The 26,912-nt window shown below is 36.8% G+C and overlaps 1 protein-coding gene across 1 annotated transcript; it reads left to right on the forward strand.

The window, feature by feature from the left end:
- LOC106876989 (uncharacterized) lies at positions 1-25,771 on the forward strand. Its single transcript, XM_089343845.1, has 7 exons — positions 1-915; positions 8,483-10,609; positions 11,413-11,792; positions 20,054-20,232; positions 23,680-23,843; positions 25,047-25,213; positions 25,590-25,771. Exons 3-7 carry the CDS (start codon positions 11,462-11,464, stop codon positions 25,637-25,639), a joined length of 891 nt encoding a protein of 296 aa, XP_089199971.1. The 5' UTR covers positions 1-915; positions 8,483-10,609; positions 11,413-11,461; the 3' UTR covers positions 25,640-25,771.
- The last annotated feature ends 1,141 nt before the right edge of the window (positions 25,772-26,912 follow it).

Consider the following 26,912-nt stretch of genomic DNA (forward strand, 5'->3'; position numbering starts at 1 on the left):
AGTGCCAATTCACGCAACTCTCAGCGATTCAGCAACTGTTTTGCTTCTGATAAGTATTGATAAACATATACAAATATTCAATATTTTGTGTACTATTTTTCCTGTTTGCACCACCATACCTATTTATACTTGTGTATGTATGTGTGTGAATCTGCAACCTTTCCTTTAAAATGTTTGCATGTGTATTTATCATGAAATGATGAAAGCTATCTTTCAAAGTCAAATATCAATGATAATAATTGATTGTGTTCTGTGCAGAAGTATGAACATGTCGCCGTCGCCTTATGCACGTTGACGGGTTTCAATGCCTTTCTACATAGGAAATCTTGGGTATAGCGACGTTACCTGTTCAGTTTTTATATCTCCACTTTACACAAACACATCGTCCCATCACCAGGTGATAATACTAGATCGTCACCATCATAAATATCGCAGTAACGATATTACCGACATCGCAACGATTCAATAACTGCTCAAACGTATGTTATGTATATTTAGTGAAGCGCATGACTCTACTGAAGGACTTTTTTTCTTCATAGCAATCAAAGAATAAGTATTGAAATGTTTGGTAAATTTCACTTCTGTACAGAAATACTTGCATATTGGCAAACAAGTTTGATCTGAGTGTTTGTTACTAACAGCGGTGGACAGTCTGTGAGTTTTGATCATTTATGGAAAAACTTCAGTCTGCAAGTAAAACTGATAAGAGAACATTAGACTAAGAGCAGTGACCAGTACTAACATTTATGATGAGTCCTGGTATCTATAGACACTATTATGGGTAACAGAGGAAAGCATTGACAGACGGAGACGGCAAGGAGGGCAGAGCAAATTTAGGACATTGATAAACAGTTCTGATATCAACTCTTCGCATAAAGAGCTAAAGTGTACAGTCTGCATTCAACCTCATTGAAAGTAAGTTGGGTTTTTTTTTATATCATATAGTATTTCATGTGTGCACTTATGTGTTATGATTATGGTGTGAAAAGATTAAGATCAGCTTGTGTGGTTGTGGTTGTGAGTGTGTATGTGTGTTTGTGTGAGCGTGTATGTTCTCTAGAATAACTATTGCTTAACCATCTTCTCGCACCGTCTCCGATGAAGGGATATATAAAATATCCCGGAAACAGCTGTAAGACCTTCTGTTTATAAATGTTCTAAAATCTTTCACAGCCTTGGATTTTTATCTCATTCTGTTAATTTTTTTTATATATATGCATGTTGATATATGACCTACGTTGGATTCCTCGTTCGCATAATCACCGAACCTGGAGCTTAAATATAGTCTGTTCATAGCACTTACTCAGCATTACCTGACACCTTTGGGTCTTCTTGACACCATTACCTCTCATAACCTCAATATATATATATATATATATATATATATATATATATATATATATCCATATATTCATCCCCATCTCACATATAAATAGAATTAACATGTACCCATATTAGTCAGTTAGTGCCCACAGGCTGACGAAATTTTGAATTGGTGTGTATAGTCAATAGCGTCTCTATAAAAATTATATCTACTCTTAACGGTTTTATAAAGATTGTGGGAGTGTGAATTTGTGTGGTCATATCCAACAGTAACGTAGGATGTTTATACATACAAATGAATATAACTACACTCACAGGCATACATACGTATGCACACATATTAGCAATATGTATATATGTACTCACACATATACACATACACACATACATATACATACATATATATATATAAATATATGCATATATATATATGCATACTCACATACACATATGTACACACATATACACGCACATACACATAAATATATGCGTACACACACATTCATATACACACATATACACACATAATCATACATCTATACACTACATGGAAAAATGCGAGCAAGAGAAATAATATTCTTAAGATTATAAACCTGGAAAAGTACAGGACAATTTATTACATCTGGAAAAGTCCTGGACAAATTATTACATCAAGTAAAGTACAAAACAAGAAATTTTTAATTTAAAATATTGCAGCTAATGATAAAATTTCAAATAAAATATTTAGATTTAGAAAATATTAGTTTTTATTAAAAATAAAAGATTTATTACAAATTATTACTTCTATACTTCTATTTTTTATTACTTGTTACTTCTATTAAAAATAAAAATAGCTCAATTCAAATATTTTTTGCACCTTAAAAAAATTCATTTTTTAATTATTAATTGATAATTAGAAATTTGAAAATCAGTTATAAAAAATAATAGTAGTACATAATTAGTTTGTACAATAAGTAGAATAGTACAAAAATTAGTTATATATTACAGTAAAATTTACCTATAACAGCAAATTCGCAGTAAAATTTGCTTGAGTTATTGTCTAAGTTATTGCCATGTCGACACATTTTTAGTCTTGACTAAATTACCATTAGGTAATTTGTAAATTAAGATCAAATAATTTCTAATATTCAAATTTATCATTAGCTGCAATATTTTAAGTAAAAATTCTCTTGTTTTGTTCTTTAACAGATGTAATGACCCATGGAAATGAACTGACAACCAAAGAGTTTGATTTTCTGACTTCAAATGCAAACCCAGCCTTTTCTATGGTCTGCCAAAAATACACAAAAGCCAGATTATAAATGAAACCATTAAAAAATCACCAAAGACGTACATACATACACCAAACCCGAGGGACCTAAAACTACAACCCATTATCGCTAGCCCAGCCTGTGAAACACACAGACTAAGTCTATTTATGGACACTTAAAACCCTTCCTTAAACACATCAATAGCCATATCAGAGATGACTTGGATATGTTAAATCACTTCCCCAAAAAAGTCAAGGAAGAAACAATCATGGTTTCATTTGATGTGATTAATTTATACACCAGTATACCTCATAATTATGGACTAGAGGCAATTCAGTTCTGGCTGGACCAATTCCCGGAATAAATCCCAAACAGGATCAGTAAAGAATTCATAACTAAATCGGTTGAATTCATCTCATGAAACAACCACTTCATGTTTGACAATACGTTTTACCGACAAAATTCCGGAATTGCTATGGGCACTAGGGCAGCTCCAGTCATTGCGAACCTAACAATGGGTTACTTGGAAGTAATAATATACCAGGAATCTTTATCTACTTTTGGAAACCCCCTTTCCCAATGCATAAAAGAAAATTGGAAAAGATTCCTGGACGACTGTTTCATACTCTGGAATGAAAACACAGATAAACTCCTGAAATTCAAAAGACTATTGAACAGCGTCAACCCAAACATACAGTTCACAATGGAATACAACCAAAAGGAGCTCCCATCTTGGGATATACTAATTAAAAAAAATAAACCTAAAAATAGAAACGGACATATTTTACAGAACCACAGACGACAAACAATATCCACTATTTGATTCATGCCACCGAAGACACACCAAAACAAACATCCCCTTCAACCTTGCAAGAAGGATCTACACAATAGTGTCAGAACAAAACACCAGAGACTTTAGATTGCAAGAACTCAAAAATACCCTAATTGACAGACACTACTCAGTTCAACTCATAGAGGATGGAATCAGACGTGCATCACAAATCGACATAGAAAACTTAAGAAAAGTTAAACACAGCAACACACCTTCCCCGAAAATACTACCTTACATATCCACATACAACCCCAGAAACAAAGAAGCCTTCACCATCATCACCCAAAATTTACCACTGCTACATAAGGACCCCAAATTAAAGGAAATTTCACACACGCCTAAAATCATTAAAAGCTACAAACAACTGAAATCACTAAAAAAGATCCTCGCAAAGGCAAAATCATTTTCCAAAATAACAGATGCAAAAGTGAAAAAATGTGGTCGACCAAATTGCGCAACATGCCCAAACCTTCTAGAAGGATCAGAATTCCTTTTCAAAGAGGGACAAAAATTCAAAATCAAATCTGACTTTACTTGTGTCTCAGAAAACCTGATTTATGTCATAAGATGCTCGGGCTGCCACCAAAACTACATAGGGTCCACGGGATTATCGCTCAGACGCAGATGCACTCTGCATCGACAGCAGATTGCATTCCCAGAATACAGAATGATACCCTTTAGTGAACATATTGAGAAATGCGCAAAACAAATACTACCACAATTTATAATCTTTCCATTCTATCAATGCGCCATTGGAACACCAACACAAATTAGATTAAATAAGGAAACCTTCTTCATTGAAAAATATAAGCCAAAATTTAACCATTTCTAACATTTCTAAATAAGGAAACTCACCTCATTGAAAAAAATATAAAGCAAAAACTAACCACTTGTAACATTCTATTCCTTCTAAACGAAATCATGTTAAATTAATCAAACCCTGCCCATCCCCAACATTTTTGATCATCTTCCTTATACCGGAAAAATCCCTCATTACCTCCCCCTATCTAGAACTCCATATTTTACACCGTAGCGAAGACATGTTACGATACAGGTAGAGAAATTTGAAAATAAAATACGAAACCGGTTATTTCTCCAAAAACAATGTTTCTATAATTTTATAACATTTTTCTAACATAACGATTTAAATATATACTTTAACCATATAACACAAGCCTTCTGTAGTTTTTTCACTCTTTTTTTATCTTTTATACATCCAACCACGTGCTTTCACATACCAACTCTCTCTCACACACACACACACACACACACACACACACACACACACACACACACACACACACACACACACACACACACACATATATATATATATATATATATATATATATATATATATATATATATATATATATATATATATATATATATATATATATATACATGTGTACGTACGTAGATGTTATGAAAGAAGATTTCTATCTTAATGTGGTTGTATTTTTACTTTTATTTATTTTTTCCACACCTATTACAGTAACTTTCCTTTATTCAACGGTTTTTTCAAAGCGTTCTTGTCTTAATAACTGTTGAGAATACTTGGGAGCTTTTAGCTCTGGTATCTGAAACTCTGAGTATCATTATGACAACTAACTGATTGTCCTATATTATATATTTATAGATAAATTCCTCTATTTACATAATATCGAAGTCTCATTCATTCTTTTGTTGTCATATTATTATCATTATTATTATTATTATATATATATATATATATATATATATATATATATATATATATATATATATATATATATATATATATATATATATATATATATACACGGTTGTTTATCACCCATTGCATTTCCCCTTCTCTTTTCGCATGTTCATCTTCTCAGTGTTCATTCACCCACAACAATCCAATGTACCAAATCCTTTCCTTAGAATATCTCTTTGTCTCATTTTCGATTTTCTTCTTTCTGGTTCTTGTTAATCATTATTGGGAAGAGACAGACGAGCGAGAAGATTATATTTCAGTTTAATAACACACACAAACATTTAGGACAAACAGATGAAAGTGCTTTGCAAAGAAGAAAGGTTAATGAGATTTCACAAAACTTTAATACTCAAATGAATTACATAAACGGTTGGAAATACACACGTCTCTAACAAATTCACCAACAGACTCCATAACATTCGTCCTGGGTATCACATGTGATACACAAAATATATTTTGCCGGCATCGATGCATCATGTATGATACACGTTCTTGGGCTTCAGGAAAAGGAAATCTTTATTTTATTCAGATTGTAACATAAAGAAGAGTTAAATGAAAATTGTGGATGTTTATGGAAAATTTATAGTCTTTGAACAGGTAAAGGGTTAAATAAATGGGAAGCACAAATACCATTATTGGATAATTAGGGTAGATCTGTGGTTTGATGCCAAGGGACACAAGCTGAAAGTTGTTCCAACCCAATTGGGTTAACTGGGTGACGCCTCTACACGCATACAGACCCCAGAGACCTAAGAAACATCACTGATGCTTCCTCCAAGAATATATACCTTGAGACATTCTAATTTAGACACAAAACCTGAAAGAGGAGGGTGTGGGGTATAAGTTGTTACCGAGCCTAGAATTTGATTGATATTTTATTTTATCGATTAGGGAAAGATAAAAGGTAAAGTTGACCTCAGCGTGATTTATACTTAAAAACCTAAAGGATAAATAAGGCAAATCATTTTTAACGAGTTTGCCAATCCACTTTCCTCCCAACCTCCATCTGGTGTGAACTGGTGAAGAGTCCCCTAAATCTATGTCCAAATGCAGCTCCTAATTCATCTCAATCCACACTGTTCCCCTTTCGTTTCTCATACATCTTCATGTGCATTCCTAACTGTCCTTACTGAAAGGGGCCTGCTACACAGTTTCAGCAAATTTAGTCTGTACCCTATTTTCCGGCATGCAAGTCGAATATATGTAATCAAAATTTATACCCCAAAAATGTAGGTTGACTTATAGACCAAGGCGACTATGGAACACGAAAAATTCCATGTGAAATGCTGTGAGATTTAGAAAGATAGTGACAACATTTGCATGTTTATACTCCGTGTTTATACTGTTCATTGCATTGCGTCGGATTCTATGTCGAAAAATACTGCTTTTCTCTTTTTTTCTTTCTTTTTGCCTTAAATGTTCCTTTGAGGGTATGCGCAACAAACATCGTAGATTACAAAATTTCAAAGTATAGCCTCCATCACACACCTGTGTTTATCACTCATTTCATTACCCTTTTCTTCTCCTCATTCGTCTACAGCCCTTTCACATGTTCATCTTACTTCTCACTCACCCTCTCCAATCCACTTTACCACTCTATTTACATTCACCTTCCGGTAACCTGTGGGTATTCCAAGCACACTTTCACCATATTCAGAATCACTGTCTGATGTCTGTTTTTTGTCTCTCTCTCACTCTCACTTTCACTCTCTCTTTCTCTCTCACTCTCCCTCTCTGTTTGTCTATCTATCTATCTATCTATCTATCTATCTATCTATCTATCTATCTATCTATCTATCTATCTATCTATCTATCTATCTATCTGTCTCTGTCTCTCTCTTTGCCTGACAGATATTTTGGTGCTTTCTTCCCCATCGAAATACAAAAAGTTAAAATTTGTAAGGTTAAGATAGATGATGCAATTATTATTGATAATCTTTCTGTAATCAATATCGATTATAGAGTTATTATTTTCATATTCTCCGGACAACAATTGTATTGTTTAAAAATGAAAGCTGCCTTTTCCAGTTCATTAACACAAAACTTACAATGGTATAAAGAAAAGAAAAGAGGAACGCTTAAGTTGTATTGTTCTAACAAAATCAATTGTTTCTTTTGTTAGTTTGTTGTTTGAAGCTCTGGGATGTTGTTTGCATAATACAAATAGTTTAACTTTAGAATTTGTTTAGGTTATAGAATATATCTTTCTTTCATCTGGTTCTGTCGTCTTGTCTACACTTGCTATGTTTCTGTTTATTTTACAATGTTGCATCCCACACACTTTTTTTTACAGTTAAAATCAAATTATTTAGCCCTAGGTTGTAATATCCTAAGCGATTTATTCCACTCTTATTTCATTTTATTCTACATATTTCAGTTAAAATTCATACTGTACCTGTCACCTTAAACATGGAGGCCTCTGTCCATTGTAATTTTGGTAAACGCTGTCTTTCTCCGTCAGATTTTGGGTGATGTCTTTTATTAACAATCTACCCAGTCAAGTTAATATATTTAGTGTGGATTTGAGATTATTACAAACTGTAACTTATTACCAGCGGTTATTTTTGATACTTACTATTGTGATTTATTTAATTCAATTCTGTTTAGTATTAATTTACTGCCTCTATAATGTTCCATCAAATTCTCTTTTATTTTTTTTAATAGACCAATTTGTCTGGTATTTTAAAGATTTTGTATACGATGGAAAGCCTGTCACTATTTATCTGTTCTATCTACTAACCTAATAACTATTGGTATCAAATCTATCTCCTTTTAGGGATAACATATTACAAACCCTCACTACACATCCTGGGACTTCTGTACCCTTCACTCTTCTCTCATTCTAAATTTTAACATACCCAGCTATTGCAATATAACTTATATCGCATTCATTTATATCTTATATATTACATCATATATATTTATAACAATAATAGATCTCCTGTGTCATTCGGCTTTTGACTGTTGAATGTTGTTTAATGTCAAGCCACGCGTGGTCTAGCAGGTCACTGATAAAAGTCATTCCAAATGTGACTACCACAGTTATATTCAGGTCAATATATCTAGGGTTACACCGTTTAATATTTCCCCACTATTCTTGTTCTTCATATACATGTACGTTTATAGATATACGCGTGTTTGTGTGTGTTTGTGTGTGTGTGTGTGTGTGTGTGTGTGTGTGTGTGTGTGTGTGTGTGTGTGTGTGTGTGTGTGTGTGTGTGTGTGTGTGTGCTTGTGTGTGTGTTTGTGCTTGTGTATTTGTAAATAAACTTGCATATGATCTAAAATTCTCTTGACAATAATTCTTGATATGCTTGATTTTTCCTCTATTTTCAACAGTAGCAGCAGCAGCAGCAACAACAACAGCAACAACAACAACAACTACTACTATTACTACTACTACTACTACTACTACTACTACTACTACTACTACTACTACTACTACCACTTTACTAAGTTAATTGGCTTTACGGGCCTCAAAACCATTTTAGGACAACGCTAGGCTTTGTTGAGATTAGCATAATCACTTCTAAACAATAAAACAATAATGATTATCAAGAAAAGGATAACAACAAAATCTCTCTTAGAGGCGAGAGGGGCGGATCACCCAGAGGTAACTAAAGAACCTCCAACAAATAGGCTTTATTCATATCTTACAGATAAAAGTTTAGAGTGGGTCCACACACTCATGCCTAACCCCAACAAATTTACGCACCTTTCAACAAATCTAGAGGTAGAAGCCCTCTCAACCCTTACCTTTATTTTTAAATTAAACTTAAAAACGTCAATAAGGGCTTGACTGAAGAAGAAACGGTTTGTCTACAGTCCCGTTCACCACAAACCCACTTTCTAAACAAAATAGCTGGCGCTGGGCTGATCTTCACAATGCTGTCGGATCCATCCTACAAGTAATAGAAGCCACTCGATATGACTCCACATGTCAGCAAAACTCGGGTGAGCTACGGTCGTCACACTGTGTGCACCTCAGCCAGTCCAAGCTGAGAGCAGTAACATGTCTGTAGAGTCTATTTCAAACTGGCAATGCCATCCAGTATCACTTCCAGGTCAGGGATTCTTAGAAATTATCCAGAGGTCCTGAACCGAAAGTCTTCTTTAAGAGATCAATCAATTTATACTGATTCGTGGACGTTGTACCTGCTCTCACCCACCACTAATTCCAATAAAACACCATGGTAGTACATCCCCCGACCCATTGTTCGAATGACAGAGTACTGTGGGCGCTTGACGACACTTTAGGGTCCAGGTGCTTTGTCTCGTACTACACTTGATTCAGGATCGCTCTTCTATCAAGGGGAAGAGCTGTAGAAAAGGGAATTTGACAAACGGTGACCAATATCTAGCAGAAGGCTAACTCTTGTTGGACACCCGATATTGATACATTTGACACCTTGTTCCCAAATAAAAAGGGCAAGTGAGTGACGTCCTTATTGACGTGAGTGACCATTGGATACTGTACTACGAGTGCCTCACTAATCAATTACACCCAACCTCGCTGAAGTCCTTTGCCCTTGATAGATATTGACGTCCTGCCATATATCATGAAGGCAAACACTTGCTAATATTATGTAGACATATATATGTTTCTAGCAGTTGCGGCTGGAGTTTTAAGAGTTGGGGGCACAAGATCTGCCCTACTCCGCTCGATTTTGCTAAATGGAGTAGCTACGCTACCATCGCCGTCGACCACAGCCTATAGAGATAAAACATGGCACAACTACAACCTCAACATTGATATTATCATTAATATTTTTCACCGCCACCATCACTACCATAACAACGACCGCAACAATGACTGCAACATTGACACAACTACCACTACCACTATAACCAGCACTACTTCTACCGTCCTACAACATCGCACCACCACAACACTACCACCACAGTAATATAAACAATTGCATATACCCACAACCACTACCAGTATCATCTTAGCAAACCTAACATCATAAATATCAACATGGCTGTAATGATATCCTTAAAACATCACCACAATCATCACCACCAACATGATACCACATCACTATCAACGCCCCATTAAAAGCTGCACTGGAAGGAAACAATCACTACTACTAATACAACTGTGTCATCACCAACAACAACAATAACAACAAAACCTACGCCTTCTAAAGATACTGATGACAAAAGGAGTGTGTTTGAAGTCTGTTCAGAGAAGTCCTTCTGTAAACATTGGCTTCTTATAAATCGAATGTAGCTTCACTTCGATTGAGAATTGTGCGCATTAGACTCGATGCAAGAGGGCAGCACTGACTGTAGTGGACGGTTGGGGCATCTGTGAAGATTAAGTAATAGTTGAAGTCATTATTGAACAATTCAAACATTTGGGGACATTCCTTGGTAGTTCAGTGGCATCAGGTGATAGTATCGACAACAGTGGACAGTGGTTAACGTTTTCAAACATAGTTGTTCGTCTCATCTGTAACGAAGGTAAGTTTTGTTTCGTTATATGTATTGTTTCGCTATGTGTTGGAACCTCAATGTTGCTCTTCTGCACTTAGCTATGACTGTGTAGATACCAGTAATGTGATTGTGGCTAGATCAGTTGATTGATATTGCTTCTGTGTGATTATGTTTATTCATGTATCTATACTGCGTGGATCGGATAAATTGATAGAGATATTATAGTCACCAAAGAAAAAAGGTAATCTCTCCAGAAACACCTATCAAGCAAGGAGGATTGCAGAAAAACCGAAAACGAGAGTCTCAAGAGAGCAGGGAGATAAGACAACGTTAAGCACGCCAGATTTACACAAAGATCCAACAGAATAACTCTCAGAAACAAATTGTGTACAAATTTGTTCTTCACAGCTCCTGGAGCTGCTTTCATATATAATCCATCCCATTCTTATAAAAATTATTATTCTGTCCAATTTGGGGTGCTAAACTCAAATTGTCGTTTCTGCAAAATTTAAAAATCTACTCCACAAATGTTTTGTCGTCAATGCCGCATCACCTGTTTCAACATAACTGTAATATACGAGCAGACGCACAGAAATGAATACATTTAAGTACTCCAAATATATCCAAGTAGAAATTCCGTAGCAAACCTCGACACATGTGTAACCGGTCAGGAAACGTACGCAATTGGCTAACCATTCCTGAAGTGAATAAGAACTAATTTACTTCTAATATAAGGCTAAAATTTTATTTAAAAATTTCATCAGTGGCCAGCATATCTCTTTCCCAAATCTCTGCCAATCTCTCTCATCCACTTTCTTTCGCTCTTTCAGCCCATTCCTGTCTACCTTCTGCCTCCCTCTCCTAATCTTAGAGACAAAGATGTCCCGGTTTCCTTTTACCCATCTAGCTGTGATGACAGTTCTGTTGTTTATCGATACAAAATTTCTGGCCGTTACTTCGGATCAAGAATTTGATGAAGCTTACTACAAGCCTTTGCCACCTGGCTATTCCTATGGTTATCTTCAGACAACTCCATCGGAAAAATTCTATAAGAGAGAAAGTCTACTGCAATGTGCCGTCGTCGCTCTAAACAGCCAATCACAATTCTTTACTTACAACAAAGTCAGCCATGTTTGTAAGAATTACTCGCCGAAAGATATAATGACAGTCGTCAGCGCGAATGACAGCAACGAGATTTCCTTCTATAGAAGTAAGTGAAGCTTCTTTATTATTACTGTTGTTTTTTGTTTGTTCTTTTTTTACTTTCTGCGGTAGGATAAAATTACCAACTGAACACTGGGTCGGTGAAATCTACTTACTCCTCACCCCACGAAATTGCTGGCCTTGTGCCAAAATCTGAAATCAACATTATTATTGTTGCTGTTGATATTATTGTTGTTGTTGCAGCTGCTGTTGAACCTCCATGACACTGCTTTCAGTGTCATTGAATTCTACCTGTCTTACCTTGCTATCTTTTGTTTGGTAGATTCTGAATTTGATTTCTTCCATTTTTACCTCTGTTAACCAGCATTTCAATTTCATCTGCCCTTCTTGGTCACTTAGTCTCTGCTGAGTTACCTCAAAAAATTCCGCTTTCAAACCATATCTCTCTGATATGCTGACTGCAGTCGCTAGACGACAACCGGGCCAACTTTGCCAGGTGAGAGATCTTCACCGTTATCAGATCTAATCTCATTCACAGTTGTTCAAGATATTTATTTAACATTTTCGCTTATAGCGAGGTTTGTGGCGAAGATGTGACACAGCTACCGTTATTTTTATTGAGACACCATCTCTAGAGAGCTTGCCGACCAGGGTGAAAGGAGCACCCCCACCCCATTAGAGAGACCTGACCGTTGCCAGATGACAACCTGGCATTTTCTCTCTGCGTGGGCTTACAGTACTACGACTTGCCCAAAGGTAACTTGAAGGTAATTATGGTTAAGTGTAACCTCATTTTACACTCATCGAGACCCCACAACTGGGTGCACTTAAAAATCATGCCCTGGACAAGTACAGCCTATATGTCACTCTTAGGGTGGAAGGCTCCGTCTACTGTCAACATTTTTCTGGTCTTTTCTGGTGATTTTCCATCTTCTTCACTTCTTTCTTTTGTCATTTTATAATTCCCTCTCCATACAGGAGTGATGCAATCGTCCACGTATTAACTGCTAGGATTTTACTCCATCTCGTCAATTGTGAGAGCAATACCAACCTCTGTCTTCAGAAATACTCCATCCTCAGTTACTCTTTCATTTCCTTTCTCATTATGTCGTTGCACTCTAGTGCACCAAGGTATTTGTATATTTCTGTTTCAATTTGCTTAATCAAGTCTCTATTCGGTAATTCTGTCCTTGCTAGAGACTGTAGCTTGCTTCATTTTAACTAGATAATTCCGCAGCTTTTGTGTGCAAATCCCATTCTAATATCAGTACTAAAAGAGTGGACCGTGTTCACTAACGAACTCACTTGTGTCTCATCCTTGCCATACAGTTTCAAATCATCCATGAAGCAGAGGTGGTTGATTGTTTGCGATTTTTTCTTTAGTTGGTACGCCAGTTTTATTCTCCTAAGTGTCAAGTTCAGAGACACGGAGAGAACAAAAAGCAACGGAGATAGGCTATCACCCTACAAAATCCCTCTTCTGATACCCAGGGTACCTAAGCCTTTCCCGGAAGATGTCATTTCAGTTTTCCATCTCACCATGCATCTCTTTATGATCCACGAATGTGGAATCATATCATAAGCTTTACAATAGTCAATCCAGGCCATTCCCTGATTTGTTCTCCTTCGTTTACCATTTTCTCTATCAGGAGTTGATTTTTGGTACCTCGGCAACTACTTCTACAGCCTTTTTGTTCTGCTGGTAATATACCGTTTTCATCAAGAAAATTATACAGTTCTGAAATTCCTCCTGACAGTAATTTCCACATTAATAGGAGACAGGAAATTGATTTGAAATTGTCAGCAACATTTGCCTTTGATGCTTCCTTCAGCCACAACACCTTTCGTCCTTTCGTCAACCAGCCCGGGATTTCTTCTCCGTTGATGAATACATTAAATTGTTCTGTGATCAATTTATGTCAACTACTGAACTATTTTATCCCAAATCCCGATACACTGCCAGGTCCGACTGCTTTCCAGTTGCTTGTCTTTTTACTCATATTTCTGATACCGTCTTCTGTGAAGTGGATAATTGGGGATAAGAAGCTGTTTGCTTCAGCCATTCAACAGTAGTATTATGTAGTTCTTCCTTACTCCATATCTTTCCCCAGAAAAGTCGATTTTCATCAGCATTAGGGACTAATCTTTCACGTTTTTTATCATCATTAATCTCTTAATAAAATCTTTTTTGGTCGCTTCTAAACAATTTGTTTTGCTGGTATTGCTTAATTCGTTGTTCAAACCTTGTTAGCTTTGCTTCTTTTTTTTTTTTTTTTTGTATGCGCTGCTTCAGTTCTTCAATTACAACATTCAGGCCTTTTGTATCTACACCATGCTTTTTCCTAACTTTTCGAATTTCCATTCATTATAAAGTTCTTTTCTTGACAAGTATTGACACTTCACTGTTCAAAGAGTTTATATCTTCAGAAATTCTTCTATTCCACCACGGTTGTTTATTTCCTCTTCAATCCGTCGTTATTATTTTGGTCTCAGTAGTTCTCAATCCCATCCTTTCCCTCACAATCCTACTAGCAGCCTTGATAAGATAACTTGTTTGTGTGATGTTCTTTCTTTCAATGTTTCTCAGTACATTATTGACTTTTCTAGTCTCTTGATTTAGTCTCTATTTGTTAGCCTTCTGCAATCCGCATATAAATTATCTCCCTGCTGTATTTGATAGATCCCAAATTCTGTCAATTATTAATCGACCTTCATTGTTTGAATAGTCACTGATCTCAATTCTTTCAAAATTCACGGTATTATATTGTTGCGAACAATTGTCGATCCCATCTACTATTCCACTTTTGTTTTTCGCATGCCAAGCATCATCCGATATCCTTCATTTAGTATCTTCTAGCTCCAATTCTGTTAACCATCCATTTTTCGTATTGCTCTTACTTTGTCACATAATCTCTGTTCAGTAATTTCAAACAGTTCCATTGCCCTCCATTCACTGTGCATTCGTTTTCTGTACCCTTTGACAGGCACACCATTCGCACCCACTTGGGTGCTCCAGTAGTAACACTCCATAACCATTATACTTATTTGATTTTGGTGATTTCTTGTGGAGAGGTTTTATTATTATTATTATTGTTCAGTGGTTTTCTTTTTATAACGTGCTTTCACTTCACTACCGAGCGCAGCTCTGTGTACCTTGGGTATGTGCTGTGGTTTGCTGTGATGCTCTTATGGTTGCTGTATTGAAAGTGTTTTGCGTAGGATGTGTGCAGTGCCCAGTAATGCAATTTTCTGTATGTTATATATATTTGTAAGTCCTGGTGTTTTTGTTATGTATTTGTCTGAATATTTTTTTTATTACACCTAAGGCACCTACTATGATAGGAATTGTTTCTGTTTTTAGATTCCACATTCGAGTTACCTCTATTTCCAGGACTTTGTATTTTGAAAGTTTTTCCATTTCTTTTAGGGAAACGTTTTCATCTGCTGGTATTGATACATCAATTAGAAAGCAATTTTTTTCTTCATGATCTTTGACAACTATATCTGGTCTATTTGCCTTAATTTCTCTATCTGTGTGTATTGGCATATCCCAGAGTGTGGTTGCTTTCTCGTTTTCTGTGACCTTTCTGGCATGTGTTTATACCATCTTTTTTCTGTTGTTATTCCATAGTGTTGGCATAGCTTCCAGTGTATATAGGTCCCAGCTCTGTCGTGTCTGTGAATATATTCCTTCTTAGCCAGGACCGGGCAGCCAGAGATAATATGATTTATTGTTTCTTGTCCATCTCCACATATTCTACAGTTACTTGTTATGTTTCTTTTCATTATATGTTTTTGGTAATTTCTGGTGGGGAGGCTTTGGTCTTGTGCAGCAATTAAAAATCCTTCAGTCTCTGCTTTGAGTCCTGAGCTTCTCAACCATTGCTGGGATTTTTCTTTGTCTATTTTTTTGCATTATTATTATTATTATTATTATTATTATTATTATTATTATTATTATTATTATTATTATTATTATCATCATCATCATCACCATCATCATCATCATCATCATCATCATCATCATCATCATTATTATTACTATTGTTACTATTATTATTATTGTTATTTGCACTGCTTCTAACACTAGAGATGTACTACAGTGTCAGCTGTTCACTACCAGTGAACTAAGGTAACACCTCTTATTTTTCGAGCACCTTCCGGAGTATTCGAGTGGTTCCAAGCAGTGCTGTTTTCTGCAAATGCTCCACCCTTATTGCAGCCCCTATTTGTTCCATGTACTTCTCAAGAATTTTACTCACTGTTCCCAGGGCTCCGACAATTATTGGTACTACTGCTACCTGTTTCATCTATCACAACTGCTTAACTTCCCAAGCTAACCTATCATATCTCTCGACTTTTCTTTCTTCCTTATCGCATACCTTGTTGTCAGCTGGGCATGCTCTATCTATGATCCAGCATAGTTTGCTTTCTTTCTCAATTAAGACTATGTCCAACTTCCTATTCTCTATCATGTGGTCACACTGAATCATAAAATCTCACACGATCTTTGCATTTCTGTTTTCGACGATGCCTTCAAGTTTGTGGTTGTACTAATTCTTTGCTCGGTCAAGTCCATACTTGTTGCAGAGTGTCCAATAGACAATCCTTGCTATATTGTCGTGGCGTCACTTATATTCCTTCTGGGCTCGTAGCGCACATTGACTGGCAATATGCCATACGGTTTCACCATTTTGTTCACAGATTCTTCACTTATCACTTTCTGTTCTGTTGTCTATTCTGTATTTTATGTAGTTTGTTCATAGTGCTTGCTCTTTGACAGCACAGACTAGAGCTTCTGTTTTCGGTTTTAAATCACTTTTAGTCATCTACAGCCATCCTTTTTCTCTGTCTGTCTTCAACATCCCTATGAAATTGACCATGCATTCTTTTCTTTACCCACCTATTTTCAGTTTCATTCGTTTTCAATTGCTTGTACAGTGCTTTATCTTTGCAATCTTTCATCCTACACAAGCCTGACCTTCTTACTTTTAATAATAGCGGTTCTGTGGAATTTTTTTACATACGATGCTATGTTGTTTTCTTCTGCTCTAATGCTGTGTTCACATTTAATAATAAGTCCTCTTCCCCTCTTTTTTTTTTTTTTTTGTACATACAGTCTGTCTGTGTCACTTGTTGGGTGGAGTGTCCCATATCTAGTTAACAACTTCCTTGTATTTGTTTAGTTCGTCTACTGTCCATGCGATTACCTCTGCTCCATATCTAAGGAGTGAAACCGCCCAGGTTAGATAGCTTCGATCTTATTCCGTCCATTTAATTTCGACTTGAGGATCAGACTCAGTCTGCGCAAGTACTCCACCTTAAATTTTTCCGTCATTTCTTTCTCCATCAATTTATCCATTTCCAATATCCCCAAGTACATATAGCCTGTCTCTTCTATCTACTTTATAACCTCACCCGACGGTATCGTTATCCTGTCCATACATTTGATTTTGCCTCTCTTCAAGTCTGACACATCACACTTTCTCAGTCCGAACTCCATTCTGATATCAGCACTGAAAGTATACACTGTATCAACGAGGGAACTGACTTAGGCTTCGTCTTTATCATAACGTTTGAGATCATCCATAAAAAACAAATGGTTGACTTTTTGTTGGCGTCTTTTGAATATATACCCAGCTTTTGTTTTCCTCAGTATCAAGCACAGTACAAAGATCAGTGGGGACAGACAGACTTCTTGGAAGATGCCCCTCCTAATTTCTACTGTCCCTAAACTTCTTCCGTATGCTCTCAGCTCCGTTCTCCAATTCGCCATACTTTTTCTAAGCGATCGCTCAAAATCTGATGCAATACCAAATAGGTTCATACATTCCATCATCCAAGAATGTGGGATCATATCGTGCGCCTTACAATAGTCGATCCATGACATAACTAAGTTACTTTTCCTACTCTTGCAGACTCTAAGTACAGTTTTGTGTATCAGGTGTTGATCCTTGGCACCTCTGCACTTACGCTGGCAACCCTTCTGCTCATGTGGCAGGACTCCATTTTATTCCAGATGTTCGTACATTGAATCTGCGAGTATTCCAGTCAATTATTATTATTATTATTATTATTATTATTATTATTATTATTATTATTATTATTATTATTATTATTATTATTATTGCCGTCAGCCGAGGAAGCCACGCTTGACTTCGGTTCAGTATTATTTTTTTTAAGTCGTCAGTTTCTCCGAAAAATAGTTGTGCTTTCCTGTCATTTTCAACCAGGGTGTAGAATAAAGAATCCTTCTTCTGCGAGTGAGTTTCTTTTTTGTTTGAAGTCCCCTTATTTGTTCGGGGGATTATCAAATTTATTGCATTTTTGGTTTCACGTACAAAAATTTAGAATTTTGCTCAACGGCAGCAACAAATAGTTTTGAGGGAGTTTCAGTTGTTGATGAGAGAAGGGAAGAGACAGAGGAATGTCTTGCCACAAATATGAGAGAGGGTAACAGTTCTTCGCCTGTTGGCATGACTACGAGACAAGGAAGCAGGGAAGACAAGGTGACTATCCCAATCACAAACAACAGCAACAACAGAAGCTCCGACGTCGTCGCCCTCATCACCTTTGCCACTACCACTACAAACAACAACAATAACAACAGTTGTCTGTAGCAGCAGTAGTAGCAACAACAACAACAACATTAAAGATTTGACACGACAGTACAGCTGCGATATAAATAATTTCCCCCAGTTAGCAAGTAGCTTGGCAACATCGGTCAACGATAGGAAAATCACTCCCAAGGAATCCCGTTGCTTTGGCTCCGACTATTACCAACAACGACAGGAAATACACAAGCAACAAAAACGACATAATCATCATCAACTATAACAGTAACGATAAAAACAGCGCCTTTGCAGGAGCAAATCTCCCTGGGAAGAAAACATGCGTAACTGAGTGAAACAGAGAAGCACCTCAATAGAGGGAATAGGAAAACCAAGTTTGCTATCCTTTCAGATTTGATGGAGAAGATATGCAAATGTGTGTTGCTAAAGATGAGGAAAATCTTCAATGCGCCACACATCCAAGTGGAAAAATACTTATTTGGGCAGATATTGATTTCCTTACACGAAGCAGACAATATGGTTCTGTGGAAGTAAGGCCCCTCACTGAAATACCGGCCCAAAAACACTCAATGGTCCAGTGCATACACGAGGATATTCTTCTCTTCCCCACATAACTTGGACGGTCGATGGTGAAAGTTAAAATATCAGATGTCATCAGAATTAGACATTTGCTGGTTGGTTACGGGCACTGTGGTCGAAGGACCGGATTCGCTTCTGGTAATTAAAAAATATATCAGAAGGTGAACTGGTCCGGAATCAGATTGGAGCTTTTGATCCAGGTAAAACCAGAATCCCTGTATAGTCGTGGTGGAAGGCAGAAAGCCAAGGTGCTACATTTATGAGTCTAACGCCCATTTGAAGATCCGCTGCCTACAAAAGCAACAAAATGCGAAAATGGCAAGAGTAGAAGGTACATTTCTAACTGTAGATATGTGAGTCGGAGATAAGGAAGTGGAAAGGATATTTGATCCTAGGGTTTCAGGGAAATCTTGGATAGTGGGTTTCCTCGATTATCCCTAGAGGCGTTCCTGTATCAGGAGGGCCACATCTCTATCGCTTCATCTCTATTGATTTTTTACCTTTGCATCCTATGCACCCTTCTTTTCCAATGTATACCACGTATACTTTATTTAATTCTTTTTATCATTTCATTATTATATATCAGCCCCCCCACACGTTATATCTGTCTCTGTTTTGTTCCACATATCCTTCGCCTAGAGGCAATAAAATGAAATCATTATTATTATTATTATTATTATTCAGTAGTTTTATTTTTATAACGTGCTTTCACTTCACTACCGAGCGCAGCTCTGTGTGCCTTGGGTATGTGCTGTGGTTTGCTGTGGTGCTCTTATGTTTACTGTATTGAAAGTGTTTTGCGTAGAATGTGTGCAGTACCCAGTAGTGCAATTTTCTGTATGTTATATATATTTGTAAGTCCTGGTGTTTTTGTTATGTATTTGTCTGAATATTTTTTTATTATACCTAAGGCACCTACTATGATAGGAATTGTTTCTGTTTTTAGATTCCACATTCGAGTTATCTCTATTTCCAGGTCTTTGTATTTTGAAAGTTTTTCCATTTCTTTTAGAGAAACGTTGTCATCTGCTGGTATTGATACATCAATTAGAAAGCATTTTTTTTCTTATTCTTCTTCTTCTTATTATTATTATTATTATTATTGTTGTTGTTGCTGTTGTTATTATTATTATTATTGTTGCTGTTGTTATTTCAGATAGCCAGTGGATTAGAATATATGCCTTATCAGTCGGAGCCGGTTCGAAAGTCTATGATTCATTTATAAATAAAGGAAGTACTTCAACCTGGAAAGTAGACGAATGCATTGGTACATTTTGTCCTAACTTCTTCCGACATCCCATCCTTGATTTCTGGAACTATCTTCCAATTGATGAGGTATGTAGGCATATCCACGCACAAACATACATTATTGCTTTCTTAATAATGGTAATAATGATTAACAGACATTTAAATCAATTCAGTTATGTTTGAAACATACTTGATCTGTAAAATATATATTAGGAATGTGGTGATTTTAATCCTCGGCATACTGCAGTAATAAAAATATCTATTACAGACAAAGACTCTCTTTTTGGGGAGTGACTATTAAACGAGAAACAAAATCGATAAAATCAATTTACGATAATAGTTTAATTGAACTCTGCAGAGAATAAAGCATGTAGCCCTCGATGAGGACTGAACTCAAAGTTGAATTATCTGGACATCGTTCTTGTGAGGTGGCAAATTGAGTAACAAACAAAAGCTTGTAGGAACAGGTGAACCAGTAACCTATGGGAGCCCAGATCAAGAGAAGGAAATGAGCTTAGCTAGGACACATCGCGCGGAAACCTCGTACTGATATTGCAAGACAAACCGTCCGATGAATTTCCCAATGGAGATAGAACCGTGACAGTTCGAAAACACGGAAAGGTTCAACAGAAATTGAAGTCATTGACGAGACCAATAGGGATCTGTTCTTGGCTCCCTATACTCTACTTGAGGATTAAGATGGAATATCGTCACCTGTTTTTGTCTAGTACGTCTAACTACTAAACTCATCGTTTCAATATTTTCTCTTATGGATAAATGGCTACACATTTTGTGGGGAAGAAGTATTATTTGATTAATTCAACTAACACAATTTAGCAGACGATGATTTATCCAGCAATCATTAACGTACAAATATTGACAGTACATATACCTTTATATTATACCTGTTTTAGTTATTGAACTGCAGCCATGTAAGGGCACCGCCTTGAAGGGGTTTAGTAGATCAAACCTTCTGGTATATATTCTATCAAGTACTTTGGCCGAACCGCTAAGTTACTGGGACAAAAGCAACAACACCATTTGTCAAGTGGTAAGAGTGATATACACACACATATACAAAGACGCAAACATACACAAACAACATGATTTCAAAATATCACTAATTTTGCTTGACTTCGTTATTACACCTTATGCGACCCTTGATACCAGTAAAAGCCGTTCAGGTCTTCTCGTACGTCGATAATCTAACAAAGATTGAAGGATTTGTAATATTTGACTTGTGTTGAAAGGTCTGATACCGTGCACCGCTTCTAAATGTTACATGATATATACACACACACACACACACACACACACACACACACACATATATATATATATATATATATATATATATATATATATATATATATTCTTTTACTTGTTTCAGTCATTTGACTGCGGCCATGCTGGAGCACTGCCTTTAGTCGAATCAAATCGACCCCAGGACTTATTCGTTGTAAGCCTAGTACTTATTCCATCGGTCTCTTTTGCCGAACCGCTAAGTTACGGCGACGTAAACACACCAGCAACGGTTGTTAAGCGATGTTGGGGGGACAAAGACAGATACACAACATACACACACACACACACACACACACACATATATATATATACATATATACGACAGGCTTCTTTCAGTTTCCGTCTACCAAATCTACTCACAAGGCTTTGGTTGGGCTGAGGCTATAGTAGAAGACACTTGCTCAAGGTGCCACGCAGTGGGATTGAACCCGGAACTATGTGTTTGGTAAGCAAGCTACTTACCACACAGCCACTCAGGAGTAGGACCGCTTTGGCAGTAATTACAGCTTGAATTCTACGAGGTATGGACTCGTACAAAGTTTGAATTTTTTCCAAAGAAACTTTTGTCCATTCTTCAGCTAAAACAGTATTCAGTTCTTGTAGTGATGATGGCGGAGGATATCGACTCCTTACTTGTTTTTCTAAAATGCACCATAAATGTTCAATAATATTGAGATCTGGGGACTGTGGTGGCCAGATAAGATGTTCAACTTCGTTAGAATGTTCCTCGTGCCATTCAGTAACAACTTTAGCTGTGTGAATTGGTGCATTATCATCCTGAAAGATTGCGTTTCCCTCCGGAAACAATTCCGCAAACATAGGCTGAATTTGATCAGATAAAAATGCCTAAATAGTCTTGACTATTAATTCTGCCATGAAGGGAAATCATTGGGCTGGCGGATTTCCATGATATAGCCCCTGCCACCGATCATCACAGATCCTCCTCCATGTTTAACAGTCGGAAGAATGCTTCTTTCGGCTGTCTCCACACGTATACTCGGCCGTAATCGGAAATAAGATAAAGGATGACTCGTCCGAGAAACTAACATTCTTCCACTGCTCTAGTGACCAATTCTGTAGGTTTTTACTCCACTCTAAACGCTTTGCAACGTTTGTTTTTGAAAGAAGTGGTTTTCTGATTGCAGCCCTTCCATGAAATCCAGCTTTGTGCAGCTCCTGGCGAACAGTTCTTGTGGAAACTGGGTTTTCATTGTAGGCCATTAAACTTTGCAGTAATTTTGGGAGCTGTAGTCTTGTGATTCTTTCTAACAATTCGTGTAAGAGTCCGACGGTCCGTATCTGAATGTTTTGGTTTCCTTCCGGAGTTTGGTTTTGATGAGGAGGTTTTTCCCTTTTTCTCAAATACTCTCATTACTTTTAAGACAGTACTTCTTGATACACCAAGCATTTCGGCTGCCTTTGTTACGCTGGCGCCTGCAATACAATCATTTTGAAAGATCGATAGATCTGTCATTTCAATGAATTTTAATTACCTTTGTCTGATGATATCTGAAAAGAAACAGCAATTTTAGCAAAACATATTAAGCAACACTAATACAATCTTTTGACGGTTTTATAGATATTTCAGAATTATGAAGCTATGATTCTAGGTGTTTTGCATTATCTTATCCAACCTCTGTATATGTACATGTATTATGTGTGTGTGTATGTGTGTGTGCGTGTAATGGAGACATTAAACGAGTGAGATATTTGCGTATTACAACACGGTTTTAGTTGCCGAAAATTGTTATCATCAAAATATTGCGTCATGCAACTTAACATGCAACAGTATGCGATCTTACGTAAGACTATGAAATAACAAGTTTACATAGCATTACCAATTTCTGAGGTCATGCTGTATTAGAGGTTCATTAAGCGATATATATCAGATATGCTACGATATCACAGTAGCGTATGGAATTTACAAGTGAAGGGCAATTAAATGTATGATTTGATTCACTTGGGATGGAAGGTACGTATTAGGTAAGTGACCAATCAGTAATTAATTTTGTGTGTTAAATAAATTTGGTTGAGAGCGGACATTAGGCTAGCAGCCAAAGAAACACATGTTAAATCAACGCGATCCATTTAAACTCATCCACATATTTTTAATCACATAAGTGTGTATGTGTCTGTTTGTCTTATGTATGTGTGTATACGTGTGTGTATGTACGCGTGTGAGTGCATGTATGTGTGTGTGTGTGTGCTACATTGTCATTTCTTTTGCAGGTGAAATTGGTGATATTTAAGAACCAATCAGATGCAGTAACTATGACATTTAATGGACGAAATACAAGCCTTGAAAGCTGGTTCTCTCGCGAAAACTTGAGAAGTTCACCGTGGAACGACCTAGCTTCAGCCACAGGACCTATTTTCTCACTTGAGGGACGTTGGTATGTTAATATATATTCTTTTTGTTTTCTTTTGCTATGTAGAATCTTTCCGTTTTATACAGACTTATATTGTTAGAAAACCCTTTCCGTATGTTTCAGATGTATTCTGACGCTATACATTTAGACGTGATATTTTCTGGGGACGAACATCGTACTTCCAGGTGTTCAACATTATATCTTCATTTGTTATAATATACAGAATGCAAATTTGAACTAATACTGTTTAACTCTCTAATAATGAAATATATGTCGCCTTCCAGTTAATTGCAGCAGCTGTGATTTGTCAATCACTTTTTCTTTTTATGTCAGTAGAGGTTAAATTTGTCTTGGTATGTGGATACCAATAGCTATGTGCAACTGATATTTTTGAATGGAACAGAAATACGGACTTAGCAATTCCACCCTGCTGCTAGAAACTATTTCTCTATTACTAATATATTTCTGTATTTTTAACACTACACCTCTAAATGAAATGCTTTCTCGTGATGAATAGCACAGTCTCCTGGCTTTCACATTAAGTGGCATGTTTTAAAGCCCTAAAATATAGACCCTGATTATATTTACCTGTGTCGGTTCGTTTTAAATATTGTTATATTTCATTATATTATTTCTCTTGACTAGAATTCATTTCATGTTTATTTAGCGTTTTGCTAAAATGTTTAACATAAGAAAATATTATCGTTCATATGTTTGCAGTGTTTTTTGATTTTTTACTAATATGTAGGACTAGTGTTTACTTTCGCCCTTGTTGGAGTATTTACATTTGCGCATTTCTGGATAGATCTCGTTGTGAAAGCAATCTATACACGGTTGTTAGGAATATCACTGCACATTTCATCACAAACTGGTATAGCCATCTATGCATCATACATAATATACATACACTCTCGACAGGCCACTTACTGCAATATTTGTCCTGACATAACTCTTGCTCTCATTGGCCACTGCTGAAACGAATTTTCGTGCCTCTCTGATATAAATTGTGTTCGTGGCACAATAAATCCGTAGGAGATATAATCGCAGGAAAAATACACCAGTAAGTAGCTAATCGACTGTGTGTGTAAGCATTAAGTATGATGCACAGATGATTATTTTAATTAAATATTGACTGATTCAATTGCGTATAGAGGAAATACAGTTATATTTACTAAATATTTAAATTCTCATATCCTAAAATTCAACCATGTCTTATTTACTCCTGAGGTCTAAACGTCGTGTATATATTGGGAAAGAACCTTATTATAACTGCAGCCTGGCTCATGGCTGGCTACTCGTCGTTGAGACTCAACTTCAATGTGACCTTGATATCAAAGATCACTACCCTGCAATCCTCTATTCTGATAAAAAATCTAATGTCACATGGAGTAAAGGTAAGTTATGGTTGATCTTCTGTCAATTTGTGTGTATGTGTGTTGTGTGTGTGTGTGTGTGTGTGTGTGTGTGTGTGTGTGTCTGTCTGTCTGTCTGTCTGCCTGTCTGCCTGTCTGCCTGTCTGTCTGTCTGTCTGTCTGACTGCTATTGATAATAGTAGAAGTTATTTCTGTACTCATTGTTCAGCAGCCAATCAGCCTTCATTCATCTGACGTATGGTTAAAGGCGTTCCGACCGTGACCCGCTTGTATGTTTCCCATTACACTTTGTGGAGATTTGGCTGCTATTTCTAGTAATTCGAACGACGTCATCTAAAAGCTTTCTGCGATATATTTCAATTCCTTTTGTTGTTGATGTTGTTATTGTTGCTTCCAGGTTTCGGATTAGCAGATTCCTTCGCTGTATTCATCCACCTGAGGCAGTAGAACTAACCCAGCACATGATATCCATTGATACTACTGATGTTGTTAACGTCCATCCAATCCAGCTGACCACCACTAATGATCAACATAAGTCAAGTATTACCTGTTAATAAAGAATCCATGCAAATTGTTCTATCTTTTGAGTTGTGATTCCCTTTCTCTCTTTCTAGAGACAGAGCTGTTGTAGTTCCAATTCCCGACTGTCCAGAATATATAGGTGTGTGTGTGCGTGCGTGTGTATAGAAATATGAGGTCTTGACTCTTTGTTGTACTGATTGTACAAGACGAAGTCAAAAATAATTCCGTTTCGCCAGAACATTCTTTAGATAAGTCGAACCATCTTCAATGTTCGCGTACTAAAACGTGGTACTCTTGTGATTACGTGACCGACGTTTCACGTTGGTCTCTCCAGTTTTCTTTCTTGTGTTACAGAGTAAACATAATCGGTCTACAGGCAGTGTGCCCCTAGGAAGAACGGAGACCAGTGAAACTATTTCGCTGATCTGAACGTACGTCAGCCGCTTAAATTCATCGCAGGCTTTCAGAGCAATGCAGGAACAGCGTTCAACTGCGTAGAAGTGTTTATGTGTGGAACGAGAAGTAAAGCACGAACAGTGAGCAGAACCCCTTCCCCATTGACGTGAAGATTCAACAATCTGGAGAAATGCTTCTGGTCAACCGACGATTAACTATCGATGTGGTGGCTTGTTCTCTGCAAGTTATTATGGTTCTACAAACGAAATCATCCATGACGAGCTTCGCTTCCGTAGAGTCTGTGCGAGTTGGGTCCCAAGAGAGCTAACCGACGTGCAGAAGCGGAATCGTGTGGAGATTTGTTGTAACTCGAACACTACAGCGGTGAAACCAAAGCTGTTTCTGGAGAGAATAGTTTCAAGGGATAAGATCTTGGTCCATCACTTTGAGCCAGAATCCAAAAGGTAGACTATGAAGTGGAAACGCCATGAATAGCTAGCGGAGAAGAAATTCAAGATTCACTCTTCTGCAGAAATAAGTGATATTGAGTGTTTTTGGAATGCAAACGGGCCCAGACTAAAACATTGCCCTTTAAAAGGGTCAACAGTGAAATAGTGGTTAACTAAGAGAAACCAACAAATCGCACGAAACGCAGAAGTCTATTGTTACATCACATGTTATTGTTGTATGACAATACACGCCCATATACAACAAACCACACCGTTGAAACAATTCAAAATTGTATTTCGAGTTGTTGGAAAATCCTCTATTTAATCCAGATCTCGCCTCCTCAATTTATCAC

Source organism: Octopus bimaculoides, chromosome 28, assembly GCF_046866305.1.
Source record: "Octopus bimaculoides isolate indiv1 chromosome 28, ASM4686630v1, whole genome shotgun sequence".
In the NCBI taxonomy this organism is placed as follows: Eukaryota; Metazoa; Mollusca; class Cephalopoda; order Octopoda; family Octopodidae; genus Octopus; species Octopus bimaculoides.